This window comes from Onychomys torridus, chromosome 16 (genome assembly GCF_903995425.1).
Source record: "Onychomys torridus chromosome 16, mOncTor1.1, whole genome shotgun sequence".
NCBI lineage: Eukaryota > Metazoa > Chordata > Mammalia > Rodentia > Cricetidae > Onychomys > Onychomys torridus.
The window spans coordinates 46,887,981-46,907,280 of NC_050458.1; the positions used below are offsets into that span (position 1 = coordinate 46,887,981).

The window sequence follows — 19,300 nt, forward strand, 5'->3', positions numbered from 1 at the left end:
CTTTCCTGGATCTCGCTCTGTAGACCAGGCTAGCCTGGAACTCATAAAGATCCGCCTGGCTCTGCCTCCTGAGTGCTGGGATTAAAGACCTGTGCCACCGCCACCCCCCCCCCACGTCCCCACCCCCCTGCATAAGATTTATTTATTTATTATGTATACACTGTTGTGCCTGAATGTACACCTGCATGTCAGAAGAGGACACCAGATCTCATTACAGATGGTTGTGAGCCACAATGTGGTGCTGGGAATTGAATTCAGCATCTCTGGGAGAGCAGCCAGTGCTCTTGACCTCTGAGCCATCTCTCCAGCCCTCTTCTAAACATTTAAATTTATTTTATTTTGATTACCATTGTCCTTTCGTGAATTTTGAGATAGGGTCTCACTAAGTAGCTCTGGCACTGGCTATAGAGATGAAGTTGGCATCAGGTTTGCGTTGACCTTATGCCCCAGCCTCTCAAGTGCTGGGATCACAGGCAAGCAACAACGTGTTCTGATGAGGCCTTGAGGTGTTTGATAGTAATCCAGGAGAGTTAAATGAAAGACACTAGAAGGTCAGGGCTGGAGAGATGGCTCAGTTGTTAGAGCATTTGCTGCCCTTCTAGAGGACCCAAGTTCGGTTCCCACTGCCCATGTTGGGTGGCTCACAACCCCATGTAACCTGAGTTCCAGGAGATCCAACATCCTCTTCTGGCCTCTGTGGGCACTAGCACTCAGGTGCACATACCCCAACACGGACAGACACATATATACATAATTTAAAGTGAAACTTTAAAGAAAATAGAGAAAAGGTACCAGCAAGCACCTTTAACCCCGGCATTTTGGAGGCAGAAGCAGGCAGATTTTACCCTGGTCTACGGAGGGAGACTGTTTAAAAAAAAAAAAAAAAAAAAAAAAGTGGAGTTGGAGAGATGGCTAAGTGGTTAAAAATATATACTGTTCCCAGAGATCTGAGTTCAAATCCCAGCGTCCATGTCAGGTGACTTACAGCTCCCTGTAACTTAGCTCCAGGATCCAGTGCCCTCTTCTGTCCTCCACAGGAATCTGCTCTCATGTACACGACCTTCACACGGATACACACGTAATTAAGAATAAAATTAGTCTTTTAAATGTTTATTTATATTAATATGTATTGGTGTTTTGCCTGCATGTGTTGTGTCTCTGTAAGGGCATCAGGTCCCCAAGAACTGGAGTTACAGATGGTTGTGAGCTGCCATGTGGGTGCTGGGACTCGAACTCAGGTTCTGGGGAAGAGTAGCCAGCTCTCTTCACCAGTGAGCTCTCTCTCCAGTCCCCAGATAAAACAAATCTTAAAAAAACAAAACAAAAAACGGATCTAGAGGGACTTTTAAGACTTTTACTAATTTAGCACCACCCAGTAATTCATTCATTCCACGATGGCCAAACCCAGCTGACCAGTTTATTTAATCCCCCAAACCATCCTATAGGTATTTGACATGATTGTCCCCATTTTACTGATAGAAGAGAGGTCAAATGCAGAGTTTAGATGACTCTGTTAAAAAAAGGAAGGGTGGGGGCTGAGAGATGGCTCAGTGGTTAAGGGCACTGACTGCTCTTCCAGAGGTCCTGAGTTCAATTCCCAGCACCCACATGGTGGTTCATCTGTAATGAGATCTGGTGCCCTCTTCTGGCCAGCAGGCATACATGCTGTATACATAATAAATAAATAAGTCTTTAAAAAAAGGGGGTGGGGTGGGGCAGGTGCTGCAAAGGAAGTCCTGCCTGTCTCCAGTAAGGAAACACAAAGGGTGAGTGGAGAAGCTGGTCAGGCCAGCAGTGCAGACCTACAGGAGGTGGGGTCCACTGAGGAAGGCCGGCTGTAGCCTGCTGCTGGAGACTACTACGCCAGCTCCAGGAGCCAGCACAGAAGCCAGCTCTTTTCACCGTATTTAATGGTCCGTAGCAAAGAGGTTCATATTCTCTCCTCTGCCAGCACGGGCCACATAGCTCTTTCCTACCTTATTTATTTCCTTGGTGAGTGTTCCTGTGCAGGCACCTAATGGCTACCGCAGGCGGTTGGTAGCACCTGCTTCCCCAGCAAGCTGAGAACACCCTGGGGATGGAATACAGCATCTCTGTTTTCGGAACCCATCTTCTCTTCCGAACCATCTCGGTGACTTCTTCGGGAACAATTCCTGAGCCTTTATTGGAAGTTGAGATGGAAATAAAGGGGACCGCCACTACCACAGATTTACACAGTGCTTGGCACTTCCTGTGGCCTTTGTTATCAGATCCACTTACCACTCCCCGAAGCAAAACAGTGATTATTGCCAGCACCACTTTGCCGATGAGGATCCTGAGGCCCAGAGAGACAAGGAACACCCCTACAACCCTAAGACAGCTGTCTAAGAGCCGGGGTCAGAGGCAAGCCTATACGACTCCAGAACCCAAAGTGTTTTGTAGGGTGCTGTATAAACCAGGCTGGTCTCAAACTCACTGTGTAGCTGAGGATAGACCAGAATTCCTAATTCTCCTGCCTCCATCACTCAAGCGCTGGGGAGACGGCTCAGTTAGTAGGGTGTTTGCTGCACACGCATGAGGATCAGCACCCATGTTAAAGAAGCTGGGTGCAGGAGCTGGAGGGGGCGTGGTTAAGAGCAATTGTTGCACAATCCTGAGGAGTTTGTAACGCAGCACCCTTGTAGCAAACTCCTGTAACCCCAGATTCGAGGAGGGTGGAGACAGGAGAATCACTGGCACGTACTAGAATCCAGCTTAGCCAAGAAAATTCAAGCCCAGGTTATTCTTTGTTTGTTTTTGGTTTTTCCAGACAAGGTTTCTCTGGGTAGTTTTGGTGCCTGTCCTGGATCTTGCTCTGTAGACCAGGCTGGCCTCGAACTCACAGAGATCCGCCTGCCTGTGCCTCCCCAGTGCTGGGATTCAAGGCGTGTGCCATCACTGCCCGGCTTTCAAGCCCAGGTTTAGAGAGAGACCCTGCCTCAAAGAAGCAAAGAGTGATAAAGGACATCAGACAAGTGTGTATCATACACACGCGCACACACACACACATCTAAGAAGCTGGGCACAGTCGTGCACCCCTGGGGAGCAGGAGACAGAAGGATCCCTGGAACTTTCTGGTGAGCCAGTCAAGAGCTGAGTTTACAGATGTGTGCGTCACACCCTTTGAGAGCCTGAAGTCTTCAATTGCCACAAACAAGATGCCATCTGATTACTTAGTCTCTTTTATTTTGGGGAGGTGTCCAAGGATGGACCCCAGAACCTCACACATGCAAGGAGGATCTGCCACTGAACTAAATCTCCAATCCCCAGCCCAATTCTTTATTTTATTTTATTTATTTTTTCTTAAAGGCAGGATCACATACTATAGCCCAGGCTGGCCCGAACTTACTGTGTAGCCCAGGTTGGCCTCAGATTCTTGGTTCTCCTCCTGCTTCAGCCTTCCCAGCGCAGTATGAGCCACCACACCTGCCCGGGCCATTTCATTTCTTATCTGTCTGGGCAAATAACATTTTTCTATCACCAACATGCAGTTAGTCAATTATTAATTTATTTACAACAGGGTCTGATGTCTTATCACTAACAGTATCATGCTTGTGCCACAGTCAATAATTTCATGGCAGTCCTTCAAAAGAGGATGTGTCCCTGATTTTCAGAAGAAAGTGGAGGCTGTCGCTCTCCCTTTAAACTGTGGCTCTGAAGGGACATCAGGGTATCTCTGAGGTCCTTTGAGGTCAACAGCTGAATCCTCTCGCCAGCTTGAGTTTCTCAAGTACCAGTGTTGGCCAGGAACCATTCACTGCCTGTGAGCCCCAGGCTGTGACCAACCCTGGGGTTTTCAGAAGTTGTCCTGGAGCAGATATTTTCTTGCACCGTCCCATAATGCCCTTCCCTGCCACAGGTGGAGGGACACAGCAGGGTGGGACATTCAGACTCTCGCTTTTCGCTCCCTGATCACACACACACACACACACACACACACACACACTGTCACTGTCCTTGGCCTCTGTCTCTTTTTCTGTGGCCCAGTCACATTTGTCCCATGTTTGGTGTGAGGGTCCAGTGATAGATTTTGAATGCTGTAAAGACCGTCCAGTGTGAGGTAATGTCAAGAGTGCTTTGTAAGCTCCAGAATGTTCCTCAATCTTCGCCATTCTGGACTGTTGTGTAGTAAGCCTCCTTATGTTCTGGCATTCTTCTTGACGTCCACTTTTCATGTCACAGCCCAAGAGAGCTTCTTGAGATTTGAATGACCCTGTCATTCCTGCTGGTAACCTTCTAGAATTTTCTGGATACAGGCACAACCTAGGCCTGTTTCTGGAGTGGTGTTTATAGCTCCCTGTTCAAGCCTCAGCCTGCCCCCTGTACCTTGTTTTCCCCTTGCCCTGTGTTTTCTTTGAACCTGTTCAGCTTGTTCTACCTCAGGTCCATTGCCTTCTGCTGGGTGCAAGCTTGTCGTCTCTTCTGCATCTCAAAGGCCACGTCTTCTCACTCAGCTCCACTCCGCCACCTACCACGTTTCCCATCTGTTCCTCACTCTTACTTCGCTCTCTGCCTCCTCAGTCTTGTGTGTATAACGCTGACCTACTATGTGAGTCTGTGCGTTCATGTGTTTGCAGATATACATCTGTGTACAAGCGTGTGTGCGGATGTGTGCATGTGCGTGTGATGTTACTCCTCAGGAGCCGTTCTCTATTGAGATAGGATCTATCACTGACCCAGAGCTCGCTTAGGAGGCCAGAGTGGCTGGCCAGTGGGTTTCAGGAACCCAGCTGTGTCTGCCTGCCCTGCATTGGGATGATAAGCATTCATCACTGTGCCCAGCTCTTTTTTTTTTTTTTTTAATTTATTTATTTTATGTGTATGAATGTTTTGCTTATATGTATGTATGTAAGTGCATCACATGCATGCATCAGATCCCCTGGGACTGTAGTTACAGACTGTTGTGAGCCATCCTGTGATGCTGGGGATTGAACTTGATTTTCTTTTTTTTTTTAAGATTTATTTTATTTATTATGTATACAGAAGAGGGCACCAGATCTCATTACAGATGGTTGTGAGCCACCATGTGCTTGCTGGGAATTGAACCCGGGTCCTCTGGAAGAGCAGTCAGTGCTCTTAACCTCTGAGCCATCTCTCCAGCCCCCGAACTTGATTTTCTACAAGAGCAGTAGGTCTTTTTAACTGCTAAGCTCTCCAGGGCCTGTGACCAGCTCTTTTTTTCTTCTTTTCTCCTCTCTGTCTCTCCCTCCCTCCCTCCTCTCTTTTTCTCCCCCTTCCCCCACCCCAGACAGGGTGTCTCCGTGTAGCCTTAGCTGCCTGGATCTTGCTCTGTAGACCAGGCTGGTCTCGAACTCACAGAGATCCACCTGCCTCTGCCTCCCAAGTGCTGGGATTACAGGCGTGCGCCACCACTGCCCGGCTTAAAATATAGTGATCATTTTTTTTTTTTTTTTTTTTTTTTTGAGCTGAGGATCAAACCCAGGGCCTTTCACTTTCTAGGCAAGCACTCTACCCCAACTATGACCAGTTTTTTAATGTGGGTTCTGGGAGTCAAGCTCTGGTCCTTGCGCCTTTTTTTAAATTACTGAGCCATCTTCCCAGACCAACATGTGACCTGTTTTTGTGCCTGCTCACCCATGATCAAGACCTGTGAGGTCTAGGGGCTGGAGATAGGACTCAGTGGTTAAGAGCACATGCTGCTCTTGCAGAGGACCTGGACTAGATTCCCATCACCCACATGGTGGCTCACAACCATCCATGGCTTCAGTTCCAGGGGATCCAACAGGCATACATACATGCATGCAAGTAAAAGTTTCATCCACATAAAGTAAAATAAATCTTAAAAAAGAATCTACGAGGGCTGGGATTTATTAACTGTGATCCCCAGTACTGGTGACAGTCCCGTTTAGGTGTTTATGTGTTGCATAAGAACAGCAAGTTGGCCACAGAATAGCCAGAAAGAGGTGGCCCAGACAAAACCTGCAAAAATCAGGGTTGATCGGAGCACTCAGCACACGCGGTAGAAAATACATTCTGAGCTGCTCAGACCAGCTCCATCTTGCAAATAGCAAAACGGAAGCTCAGAGAGGTCCCCTGAAAGCAGTATGGGACGGCGCTGGGATTTGATCCCAGGGCTGATGGCCACCACCGCCTTCCCATTGTCGCTGGGCACCAGAGTAGGCGGTGCACTACAGTGCCTCAGGGATCTGCCTGAGCAGGAGTGCTAACTAGCTCACTGCCTAGGGCACGAGAAGACACCGTGTGGTGTTGGGCTGTTGCTCTGAGTGGTGACGTCTATTTGTTTTGCTCCTCTTAAGCCTGCTTACAATTCCCAAGGGTGACCTTCCGCTCCTCGTCCTTCATTTCCTCTGCCATTGTGTGGCCTTGGGCCAGCCCCCATCCAGTCCAAGCCTTACTGTTCTGTGAACCGTGGGATGGATGGTAAATCCTACTTTTGAGATGGTTATGGACACAATGATTCTTGAGGACTTCGGTTTCTCTTACTCTTTTGTTTAAGACCCTCCTCAGCTCACTGTATTTAAAGGCGCCAAGTAAAATCTATGGGCTTGCTAGGAAAAGTAGTTCTGTTCTACTGATGGATTTGTGAGTGTGTGTGTTCACTTATGGGTAGTGTGTGTGCACGTGTGTTTGTGTATATGTGTGGATGTATAGAGGCCAGGGGAAAACCTCAGGTGACATTCCTCAGGAGCCAGCTACTTTTATTCTTTAAGATTTGTTGTTATTGCCGGGTGGTGGTGGTGGATGCCTTTAATCCCAGCCCAGAGAGCCAGGAGGATCTCTGTGAGTTCGAGACCAGCCTGGTCTACAGAGCAAGATCCAGGACAGGCACCAAAACTACACAGAGAAACCCTGTCTCAAAAAAAAGAAAAAAAAAAATTGTTTTTATTTTATTGTATGAGTGTTTGCCTGCGTGTGTGTATGTGTGTGTGTGTGTACCATGTGTGTGCCTGGTGACCGCAGAGGCCAGAAAAGTGCATCAAATCCCCCAAATGGAGTTACAGTCGTTGTGAGCTGTCCTGTGGGTGCTGGGAGCTGAACCTAGATCCTCTGCTAGAGTGGCAAGTGCTCTTAACCCCTGAGCTCTAGCTCTTGTTTTCTGAGACAGAGTCTCATTGGTCTGGAGCTCACTGAGTAGGCTCGGCTGGCTGACTAGGGAGTCCCAGGAACCTGTCTCCACTTCCCCATCACTGGGATGTAAGTGTGTGCCAATATGTCCGACTTTTTCTCCGTGGTAAGGCAGGCACTTACTGGCCAAGTTGTCTTCCCCGTCCTAGACCTCTTTCTGTTCATTCAACAAGATCTCCCGGCGTGTCTAAAATGTAGCTACTGTAATTTCAAAGTTGAGATAAGCAGGAACTCTTCATTACCCGCAGTATCTGAAACTCGATAAGAAAAGCATGCAGTGGTGCTGGCCCCGTGTAACTCAAGGACATGTCTACAGTGTCTTGCTTATGTTCACAGTGGGAGAGGATGCTAGCTCTCAGGAGGGGTTTTCTCATCTAAACTTACAAGCCTGAAATCCCTCTGTTCACAGCCCCTGCCATAGATCATATTTAACATGTTCAGATGATCTGTGGAAATAAAATAGGACCCTCCCTGGCGTCCATGGAACAGGAGTCCAGGAGTGGGCGGACATACTTACAAGGGCTGTGGGGAAGAGATAAGTGTCAACCCAGGACGCTGGCCGGTAGGGCTGAGGATGGGGCAATGAAGCCTTTCCTGCTCTGACTGAGGAAGCCATCGAGCTTCACCTGGTGCCAGTTTTCCTCAGAGATGACGAGAGCTCTGGTGGTGAGTACGCGGTATGTAGCTGGCCTGCATTCTGAAGGAACTGCTGCTCCTTCGTTAGACTTGAGGCCATCCTTGCATGAGGGCAGGGTGTTGATGGTGGAAGAGAGAAGAGTGGAGCCCCAGAGCAAGTGCCAGGGTGCGAATCCCAACTCTGTCATTTCTCACAGTGGGACCTGGGCAGTCTACCCCCCTCTCTCTCTCTCTCTCTCTCTCTCTCTCTCTCTCTCTCACACACACACACACACACACACACACACACACACACACACACACACGCCTGTTTCCTCAAGGAAATATAATTGTTCCGTATTACAGAGTACTCTAGAGACTAAGGTGATGTTTCAGGCTTTCTGTGGTAGGAGAAAATGTGTGTTCTTGATGATTGCCATCAGCCTCCTCAGTGTTGTTCTCAGGTTCCTGGGCTTCTGATAGGTCCTTTTTTTTTTCCCTTTGGTTTTTTTGAGATGGGGTTTCTTTGTGTACCCCTGGCTGTCCTAGATCTCACTCTGTAGACCAGGCCTAGAACGCACAGAGATCTGTCTGCCTCTGCCTCCCGAGTGTTGGGATTAAAGGTGTGCGCCACCACTGCCGGGCTCCTGATGGGTTCCTAAGCACTGTTTCTCTGGGCTGCTCAGAGATGGATCAGATGCAGCTCTACCTTCAGGAGCTCATAACTGGGGACTCAAGTACATGCACATAATTGCAGTCAGCTAGGACATGCACAGTGGTTATTGTGGGCAGAGGGTGCTGAGCTTGGGTGGGGTTGGGAGAAGGGCTTCCTGGTGGAGAGGACACACCATGGTTGAGCTTTAAAGATGCATGGGGTATGGAGGATGCTCCATGCAGAGGAGGCAACCTGATAGTCTACCATTCCAGGCCTTGCCACGGGACCAAGGGAGGCCAGGCATGCCATGCTACGCTGCAGACATCAGCTAAAGAATGTGGACTTTGTCCTCTTGGTAATGGTGTCACGAGAAGTTTTGTTTGTTTGAACTTTTTTGTTGTTGTTGTTGTTGTTGTTTTTCAAGAACAAGTTCCTCCGTGTAGCCTCGCTGTCATGGAACTCACTTTGTAGATGAGGATTTAAGGGATTTAAGGCATGTGCCACCACTGCCCGGCTTTATTTTAACTTTTTATTCACAAGCTGCAAAAACTGTACAAAGAGTCCCCTTTATGGAGCTTCCCCAACAGTGACATCTGTGAGCTGATGTATATAATTAAAACCGGAGAACCGGCCTTGGTACATTACCAGACTAGACAACTTATTCAGGGTTCACTATTTTTTTTTTCATTTTTATTTTTTAGAATGTGTGTGTGAGTGTGTCCACCACACACATACACACTTCTGAGAGGTTTTGAGAAGGAGAATGACCTTGGCATTTGTATTAATCAGATGCCCCGGGCCCCCGGGATGGGAGCACATTGGAGGGGTTCATTGGAGGTTGTTGGTGAGAGGAAATGATGGTCTGTGATTTGCCTGTGGTTGTAGAGAGGGAAGCTGTGGAGTCAGGTTAAAGGTGGCAGGAACTGGGAGCTGAGACCAGATGACAGTCAGAGCTCTGGCTAGGGCAGAGGGCAGGGATGGGGAAGGCAGAGGTGAGGGGAGGAGAGGCTGAGTTCAGTTTGCAATGTGGTCAGTGGGAGGAGGCTGAGTCTAGCTGGAATGGGCATCTGAGAAGACTTGGTGGACACAGAAGTAAGTCTTCTTTATTTTAATCTAATGTTATGTGTATGAGTGTTTTCCCTGCTTGTAGTTCTGTCCACTACATGTGTGTGGTGCCCTGGTGTTGGAGTTACAGGTAATTATGAACCACCATGTATGTGCTGGGAATTGAACCCCGGTCCGCTGGAAGAGCTGCCAGTGCTCTTACCTGCTAAGCCATCTCCCCAGCTCCACAGGCATGGGTCTTTTTTTCTTAAAACAACTTATTTATTTTTATTTTATGTGCATTAGTGTTTTGCCTGCATGTGTGTCTGCATGAGGGTGTCGGATCCCCTGGAACTGGAGTTACAGACAGTTGAGAGCTGCCATGTGGGTGCTGGGAATTGAACCCGGGTCCTCTGGAAGAGCAGTGCTTTTAACGGCTGAGCCATCTCTCCAGCCCCAGGCATGGGTCTGAAAAGATGAATAGGAATTGTCTGGATGTGGATCGTGGGGTTCTAGTTAGAGGGCCAATGATTAGGAAAAGTGTGGAGGTCCCAGACAGCCTGGGCAGTGGATGTCCAGGTACCACTATCCAGAAGGTGAGAGATGAAAATCTGAAATGCTGAGGAGGGGGTAGGCTTGGCATGAGGGTGGATTCATGAGTCATTGGCATGATTCATGAGATCATGAAATGCAGGAGCTCCTCTGGGTACAGCATAGAGAACAGGAGCACCGTCCCTTCCATGGACTCTCAGGGACATTGGTTTTGAGGCCTGGGCAGAGAAGAGCCACCACAGAGGCAGCGGGAAGGATCCTGGAGGTGGGAGGACAAGGCAGATGCAGCCTGGAGTCCAGGAAGAGGCGAGTCCAAGACTGCCACCTAGCAGCCAGGAGCTTCCCTGGGTTAGAGGGCCACTTGGCTAAGGGCACCGTGGAATGGCAGGGTGAGAGCTGGTCGCTGTGTTAGGGAGTTGAGTGTCGGTGAAGATGTGTCCAATCAATTGTTGCTTTAACTGCAACAAGGCGGGGTGGGGGGGGGGTGGGAGGGATGGGCAGCGTATATTGTGCCTAAGGGAATCAGAAGCAGGAGTTACTGTGAACCAGGGAAGACTTGAACATGATGGGAGATGATGGGCCCTGGAGCTGGGTCTGCTTGATTGACAGCAAAGGTGATGGTGATGTTTGTAGGCTCTGGGGCCGGCTGTTGGGGTTGGAATTCCAGATACCAACCCTGTCACTGTGGGTGAGGCGGTTAACTATTCTGTACCTCCAATGTCCTCTTGTCCTCTGCAAAATGGGGAATGTTAACAGTGTCTATCTCATGAAGCTGTTGTGGAGCTTTAAGGATGTGCCGTGATCATGACAGCCCCTGCCACATGATAACCACTCAGCGGGTGCAACTCTATTGTGAGCGGTCGTTTCTTCTGGTGTACGTTTTATTTTCTCAGTATTTTTATTTTTTTTAAGCTGGGGATCGAACCCAGGGCCTTGTGCTTGCTAGGCAAGTGCTCTACTACTGAGCTAAATCTCCAACCCCATTTTCTCAGTATTTTTTTTAAGGATTTATTTATTTATTATGTGTACAGTACTCTGCCTACAAGCCAGAAGAGGGCACCAGATCGCATTACAGATGGTTGTGAACCACCATGTGGTTGCTGGGAATTGAACTCAGGACCTCTGGAAGAGCATTCAGTGCTCTTAACCTCTGAGCCATCTCTCCAGCCCCCATTATTTTCTCAGTATTCTTATCTATAAAATAGTTGGGTTGAATGAGTTGATGTTTGTTCATTCATTCATTCTACATTCATTAATCTACTCTGTGCCAAGCACAGGACCATTGAGATCTTCGGGAGGCCAGCACAACTCCTCTGGGACTCATGCCGAACCGTATCCGGTTACTCTGGCTACTCTCTCGTTCATTCTCATCTCCGCCCCCCCCCCCCCCCCATCTCAGTGCTAGGGTCGGGACCCAGGACTTTGAACACTGGAGTCCTCAGGCTGCTGGTTCCCACCTGGTACCTGCCCTGCTGAGTTGGTCCCAAGTCAGTCTTATTTTGCATCTCAGATGTTTGCCTTTGGAAAAAAAAATCCAAGTCCTTCTGCGGAACCTCTTCTGTGCCCCCTGCTGTCTGTCAGATTCTGGTCCCTAGAGAAAATGAGACACTGGAGCACAGTCTTTCCAAGTCCTCCTCTGCACGTCAACACACATCACACAGGAGATCATACCCCACAAAGCAGTCTGGGATCTTCTCCTGTCCCACGGCTGTGCATGGAGGCATTGCCGTAATTCCAGGTATAGATTCGGTAGCTCTGTTGTATCCCATGGCTACAATTTAATTACTTAGGTGGATTCTTTATGGAAAAGCACTAAGGCCGCTTCATGTGCTTCTAAAAAAGTTTTTCAGGTGTTCTTTAAAAAAAAAAAAAAAAAAAAAGACAAAGCCATCTGTTTGTCTATCTAATGTTTTGGAGACACAGTCTCACTGTGTAGCCCAGGCTGGCCTGGAACTCACCGAACTCCCCCTACTCTGCACCATCATGCCTGGCATCATACAGTTTTGTCTCTTTGTTTTTGTTTTAGTTTTTCAAGACAGGGTATGGTATCTCTGTGTAGCCCTGGCTGTCCTAGAACTCACTTTGTAAACCAGGCTGGCCTTGAACTGGAAGACCCACCTGCCTCTGCCTCCCAAGCACTGGGACTAAAGGCGTGTGTCACCACCTCCCTGCATCTAGCATACATTTTTAGTAACAATACATTCAATTAGAATTGCCCAGTGCTAAGTATCTAAATTCTAAGTTGTATTAGACTTTGGGTCTATTTAATTTTGGTGTGTGATATTTATAAGTTTCTTTTTTGTTATAATAATGTTTTTTTAAAAAATAATACAGGCGGTGGTGGCGCATGCCTTTAATCCCAGCACTCGGGAGGCAGAGGCAGGAGGATCTCTGTGAGTTGAGTTCGAGGCCAGCCTGGGCTACCAAGTGAGTTCCAGGAAAGGTGCAAAGCTACAGGGAAACACTGTCTCGAAAAACAAACAAACAAACAAACAAACAAAATAATAATGATAATGATAATAATGATAATAATAATAATAATAATACATTGGCAAGATGGCTCAATGGGTAAAGCACTTGCTGCTAAGCTTGACTATCTGAGTGTGATCCCTGGATCCCACAGAGGAAAGAGAACTGACCCTAAACGTTGCCCTCTGACCTCCACACAACTGCTGTGGCACATGCATTCTGTACTTATATATACTCATGCTCACATCGTACACATACAATAGTAATAACTAAAAATTAAAAAACAATATATTCCATGCCAGGTGTGGTGGCACATGCCTCTAATCCCAGCACTTGGGAAGTAGAGGAGGAAGATCAGGAGTTTGAGTCTCAACTATACAGTGAGTCTGAGTCTAGGCTGGACTTCCGTTCCAGATCTTGTCTAAAATAAAACAAATAAAACCACCAGCAGCAACAGCAACAAAAAAGCATGGGGCTGAGGCTGGAGAGATGGCTGGACCGTTGAGGGCACTGGCTGCTCTTCCAGAGGACCCAGGTTCAATTCCCAGAAACCATATGGCCGTTCCCGGCAGTCTGCCACTCTAGCCTCAGTGGAATCTGACACCCTCTTCCTGCCTTCGAGGGCACTGCACACTCGTGGTACATAGACATAAATGCAGACAAGACGGAAGAGGTGTCATATTCCCTGGGACTGGAGTTAGAGATAGTTCCGAGCCATGATGTAGATACTGGAAACTGAACTCGGCCAGTGCTCTTAACTGCTGAGCCATCTCTCCCGCCCGGAACCACTGTGAATGTGTACATGTTTTGAGCCTTGTGTCTGTGGTGGTGGCTGTGTGCTGTGGGATGGCAGAGCCTTTGCTTTGGCCCACTCTGCCTTCCTGAGTCCTCACTTGAATCACCTTCAATATTTGTATTTCTCCCTCTAGTCCCCCAACAGCAATCTAGGTTTTTAAATCTGTGTATTACTTATTTACTCTGTGTGTGTGTGTGTGTGTGTGTGTGTGTGTGTGCGCGCCACAGCACACTTGTGAGTGGATTCTCTCCCTCCACCATGTGGGGCCCGGTGATTGAACTCAGGCCTTCCAGGCTTGGCAGCAAGTGCCTTTACCCACTGAGCCACGTCACCAGCCTCTTTTCTAGCAGTGCCCTGCTTTCTAATACAAAATCTGAGTCAGCCTGCCCAGGCTGCCATGACCAGATGCCCGTTAGGACCCCACCTTCATGACATTTCACTCCCAATCCTCTCTAGGCCCGGTCCCTGTGTGTAAATAGGAGCTGATCGTTCAGCATAGACTCTTGGGGGAGACGCAAACATTTGGTGCATAATAATTGCCTGTGAGGATTTTCTTCCTTGAGGAGGGAAGAGGTAGGTGTGGGTTCAAGAGCCACTGGGGCTGGGAGGTGCTCCCCTGACACGCAACATCGAGGCTCTCTGCTGCCTGTCTCCCAGTCTTTTTTAACTTGGGCCACTGTGTGGCCTTGCCAGCCTTCCTAGCCTCATGGAGTACTGCCTTCCTGTCCAACTAGCTAATCCGGAGATGTAAATAAGTCAGGTATTTAATGGCAACTCAACAGTTGCTCATGGAGCAAAGCGTGTCATGGAGCGGCCTTCTTTGTTCAAAGTGCACCTTAGAGTGGAAGCCGTAGGCAACCCTTGCTGCGCCTACAAACCCTCAGGGTAGGGTCTTTGTGTGTGTGTGTGTGTGTGTGTGTGTGTGTGTGTGTGTGTGTGTTTAGCATTAGAGGCACACAAGGACACACCCATGCATGCGCGCGCGCGTGTGCACACACACAGCTGCTTTATAGACCAGGCTGGCCTTGAACTGGGGGCTCAGAGGACATGGGTCATGGTTATGCCATGTGGTGCCTGTGGTTGGACCCACAGAGGCTGCTTCCCCTGTGTGGGACTGGGCCCCATTACATGGTATCTGGCATGGCCTTGTCTTTCCTGCTCAATTATATGTCCAGGACAGGCCTGTCCCTGACCCACCAAAGCTACCCAGGTTCCTGGCCCACACTGGATGAGTGAGGGGGGGGTGGGGCTGTTTCAAGGACTGAGAGAGTGGTGCAGTGAGGCCGGCAAGGGTGTAGGGAACTGTGAAAGCAGGGTGCAGGGTTGGGTGACAAGGGGCAGGGTGGGGTGCAGGAACGAGGGGCTCATTGTGCAGACAGAGAAGCTGAGGACAAAGACCGAGAAGCCGGGGTTATCATGGCTGACCTTCTGCTGTGACACTGGACTGCAGTCAGGGATCTGACCACGATGTAGAGTGCCTTGCAAGAGAGAGGGGCAATGTGGGACCACACATTTTCCTGTGATGTCTGCACCATTATCTGTGCCAGGGACTCAGCACCTGTCATCTTCCAAGCCCTCATGATAGCCAGTGTGGCAGGATCTGCCATCAGCCCTATTACCCGCTTGGGACAAGGAAGCCCAAAGTTGTAGAAAGTGTGAATGTCGAGCTCACACCCAAGTCTGAGTCCAGAGCCTTCTCCAAGTCACTTGAGACCAAACAGACTGGGAGTGGTTGGTCCCCCCAACACACACACTGGTTTCTCTGCATATGGAGGGCTCCCTGGGGTGACAATTATGTCCCCAAACCTCCCTCACTGCCTGGTGAAGATGGATAGCTACAGGTGTGCTGTGGAGAGAGAAGGAAGGCCTTCCTGGGCTGAACTCCACGCCCTGGCCCAGGCCCAGGCCCAGGCAAGAGGTATGCACACCATCTTTCCTCCTAGGTAGCCATCCCCGGGGCTCCTTAGTGGCCTGACGTGACTGCTGGTAGACATGAAAGAAAACACAAGCCCCCCCAGCTTACAGCCACAGTGGAGTTTGCCTTCTTGTATCAGGGTGAATGGGCTCTGGCCTCTCGCTGCTGCGTGACCAGAGCCTAATGGAGCTAAGTGCAGGCGCTGCGCCAGATGCCCCTCGCATCTCCAGTTGGCAGCTAGCCTTTGCGCGTGCTGGGTCCCTTCTCCTTGGTGGCCCTAGCTACGCCCCTAGACCCTGGTAGCACAGGGCCTGAGTCTAATGGTAAAACAAGGCTTTTCCTTTGAACTTGAGGTGGGCCCAGGCCATCTCTTACCTAAGCCATTGTGTGGTGAAGGGCCAGTGGCCCTCACATAACCTTTGACCTTCAAGTTCACCACACACTGGAGTCCAGCAGGTCATGGGTCTGCAAGACAGCAGCATGGCCTGTGGTCTGTGTAGTACCAGAGATTGCTCTCATGACCCCTTCAGTAAGGTGGTAGTGTTGCACACGCCTTTAATCCCAGCACTCAAGAGGCAGAGGCAGGTGGATGTCTAAGTTCGAGGCCAGCCTGGTCTGTAGAGCAAGTCCAGGACAGCCAGGGCTACACAGAGAAACTCTGTCTTGAAAAACCAACAAACAAATAAAAGCCCTTCAAACCTCTACGGTGGGATGAGTAGGAGGGAAGGAACCTTCTGACAGCCGCGGGCTAGGGTGGGGATCTCCCCACCCCCACTCCGCCCCACCCCCGTTGTCTGATTGCCGTGCTTGCTCTCCCTGCAGACACTGATGGAGAGACAGAAACGGAAGGCGGACATCGAGAAGGGGCTGCAGTTCATTCAGTAAGTGGGCAGTGGACAGTGGGCAGGAGGTCTGGCTCTCCTTTTCCTCCTGGCTGAACCCTGCTCAGGGTGCACAGGGATGTGGAGAGGTGGGGTGAGTGGGCTAGGAAAGGGGCCCGCCAGGCGGAAGTTGTGGATCGCACAAGTGCACGTGCCTGTACTGCCTGGCCCTGGCTGCCTCTGGGTCTCATCCAGTCTATCATTTTCCTCTCCCCCTCTGCGTCTTCTGCTCCCCCCAGCATCCGTTCTCCCGTCTGTGAGGGACCAGGAGACAAGCCTCACCCTTCCTCCAGCCTGACAACTGCAAGCCCTCCTGAGCCAGTGCTCTCTTCCACACGGGGTTGTTGTTTTGTAGTTTTAGCCACAGGAGAGGAAGTGACTTGTTGGTGTCTGGCCTGAGGGATTGACACCTGTCAGTTATTGGTGAAATTATGAAGGCCACTCCACGTAGTTAAAAGGGAGGTTTATTTTGTAGGGTAACTTACAAATGAAGGGGTAGGTTGCAGGGTCTGGCAAAGGTATAGCGCAGTCCGGTGGTGTTCTCTGGAGAACTCTGCTTGGTCTACCTCCTGTGTCCAGGGTCCCCGAACCAAGAGAGCGACCTCCTCTTGATCCTCGGTCTTCCGCTCCCTCCTCTGCCCCGCCTTGTGGGCGTGATCATTACTGAAGCCTCAATGGGGGTTGGAACTCCCAGGCCAATGCTGGGATGGCTACCCACTACAGTCAGTGGGCCTGGCACTGAGTGGTTTTGTTTTGTTTTGTTTTTAAATTTTTTATTTTAGTTTAGTTTTTAAATTTTATATGCATTAGTGTTTTGCCTACATGTATATCTGTGTGAGGGTGTCAGATCTTCTGGAACTAGAGTTACAGACAGTTGTGAGCTGCCATGTGGGTGCTGGGAATTGAACCTGGGTCCTCTGGAAGAGAAGCCAGTGCTCTTAACCACTGAGCCATCTCTCCAGCCCTGGCACTGACTGTTTTGAGTTAGATCAGGGGAAGGGCAAAGCCTCTCAGACCGAGGGCACCTGAGGTGGACTCTGAGTCTCCCTTGGGCCTGAGGTACAGATTAAGTTTGATGAGGTCGTAGTTGCAGAGTAGAGGTTAATTTCCTAGCAGCATCCCGTCCCCATTCAAGTCACCTTTGGCTTTGCGTTGGCCAGAATCTGATTATTCTTCTCTCTTGACCTTTCCCAGGCCTGGGGGCTTCCTAGACCTAGCCATGGCTACTCTGCCTTTGTAAGTTAGGGACACCTGGAGTCTCGCTCTCCTGAGGCGAGGGCTGAACTTGTAGGCAGAGGACAGCTGGCGAGCCTGGGAAAATGCAAGTTCTTCCATCAGAACTGAGTGGTCTCATGCAGTCCTCTCTCCTCTTACCTCGGCCACACTGCTGGAGTTCTGAGTGGGAGAAGCCGATCCTGGCACCACCTCAGGCCTGAAGCGCCAGCCCTGGGGCTCCGCATGGGACCCATGAGCTTATACCTTCCTATGTCTTTTTTTTTCCTACTAGGTCAACACTACCCCTAAAGCAAGAAGAGTATGAGGTGAGTGTCACGTTGGTGGGTGGTGAAGGGGAGCGCTTTGCGCTCAGGGCAGAGGGTTGTAACCGAGCTAGTCTGGATGGAGACCCGCTGAGTGCCCACGGGCCTTCCCTGCACAGGCCTTCCTGCTCAAGCTTGTGCAGAACCTGTTTGCCGAGGGCAATGACCTGTTCCGGGAGAAGGACTACAAGCAGGCTCTGGTGCAGTACGTGGAAGGGCTGAACGTGGCTGACTACGCCGCCTCCGACCAGGTGGCTCTGCCCCGGGAGCTGCTGTGCAAGCTGCATGTCAACAGAGCGGCCTGCTACTTCACCATGGTGAGCCTGGCCCTCCCCGGCCCTCACCCTGTCCCTGCCTGCTCCTCTCCTAGGCTAGATCCCTCCACTTCTTCCTATCTGTCTCTCCTTTTTTTTTTTCTTTGAGAGTGTCTCATTCTGTAGCTGTGGCTAGCCTGGAACTCTCTGTGTAGACGAGCCTGGCCTACAGCTCCCTACAACTCATAAACACCTGCCTCTACCTCCTAAATGCTCAGATTAAAGGTGTGTGTCACCATGACTGGTCTTTTTCGGTTTTGTTTTGTTTTGTTTTGTTTTGTTTTGTTTGTTTGTTTGTTTGTTTTGGTTTTGGTTTTGGTTTTTCGAGACAGGGTTTCTCTCTGTAGCTTTGGAGCCTGTCCTGGACTAGCTTTGTAGACCAGGCTGGCCTCGAACTCACAGAGATCCACCTGCCTCTGCCTCCCAAGTGCTGGGATTAAGGGCATATACCACCTCTGCCTGTCGTACCATGACCTGTTTTTTAAAATAATAATAATATTTTTTGTTTGATTTTGTTTTTTGAGACAGGGTATATCTGTGTAGCCCCCGCTTCCACGTTCTGATGGAAGGACTTGCATTTTCCCAGGCTCGCCAGCTGTCCTCTGCCTACGAGTTCCACCTGGAACTCACTCTGTAAACAAGATTAGCCTCAAACTCAGAGATCCACCTGCCTCTGCCTTCCAAGTGTTAGGATTACAGGCGTGTGCCAGCACCACCTGGCTAAAAAAGATTGTATAGTAACTTTTTTTTTCTGTGTATGGGCGTTTTGCCTGCCTGTATGTCTGTGCACCATGTGCATGCCTGCTGCCCGCAGAGGTGGCTCTGTGAGTGAAGTATTTGCCTCTCTTGCTTTGCAAGCACAAGGGACCTGAGTTCAATGATTGATTCTCAGAACACGCACACATACTCACACACACATGTACATACATACACACAAATATACATAGAGACATGCTCTTATACACACATACATACATATGGACACATATGTACACACGTGCACACACACATATTAACCCCCCTCACACCCATTTTCTTATATATAACATCAGTTGGAGTTTGCTGTCTAGCCTAGAGGTTCTCTACCTTCCTAATGCTGTGACCCTTTAATACAGTTCCTCATGTTGTGGTGACCCCCAACCATGAAATTATTTTTCATTTTTTAATTAATTAACTAATTAATTAACTTTTATGTATGAGTGCTCTGTCTACATGCCTGCAGGCCAGAAGAGGGCATCGGATCTCATTATAGATGATTATGAGCCACCATGTGGTTGTGGGGAATTGAACTCAGGACCTCTGGAAGAACAGGCAGTGCTCTTAACCTCTGAGCCATCGCTCCAGCCCCCATAAAATTATTTTTCATAACTGTAATTTTGCTACTGTTGTGAATCAT

The 19,300-nt window shown here is 49.4% G+C and overlaps 1 protein-coding gene across 1 annotated transcript in view; it reads left to right on the forward strand.

The window, feature by feature from the left end:
* Zc3h7b (zinc finger CCCH-type containing 7B) overlaps positions 1 to 19,300 on the forward strand; it is a 52,851-nt gene that overhangs the window by 5,516 nt on the left and 28,035 nt on the right. Inside the window, exons 2-4 of the mRNA XM_036207992.1 lie at positions 15,994 to 16,052; positions 17,560 to 17,593; positions 17,710 to 17,907. Of these exons, the coding sequence (XP_036063885.1) occupies positions 16,000 to 16,052; positions 17,560 to 17,593; positions 17,710 to 17,907 (285 nt within the window). The 5' untranslated portion in view covers positions 15,994 to 15,999. The remainder of the gene's footprint in view (positions 1 to 15,993; positions 16,053 to 17,559; positions 17,594 to 17,709; positions 17,908 to 19,300) is intronic.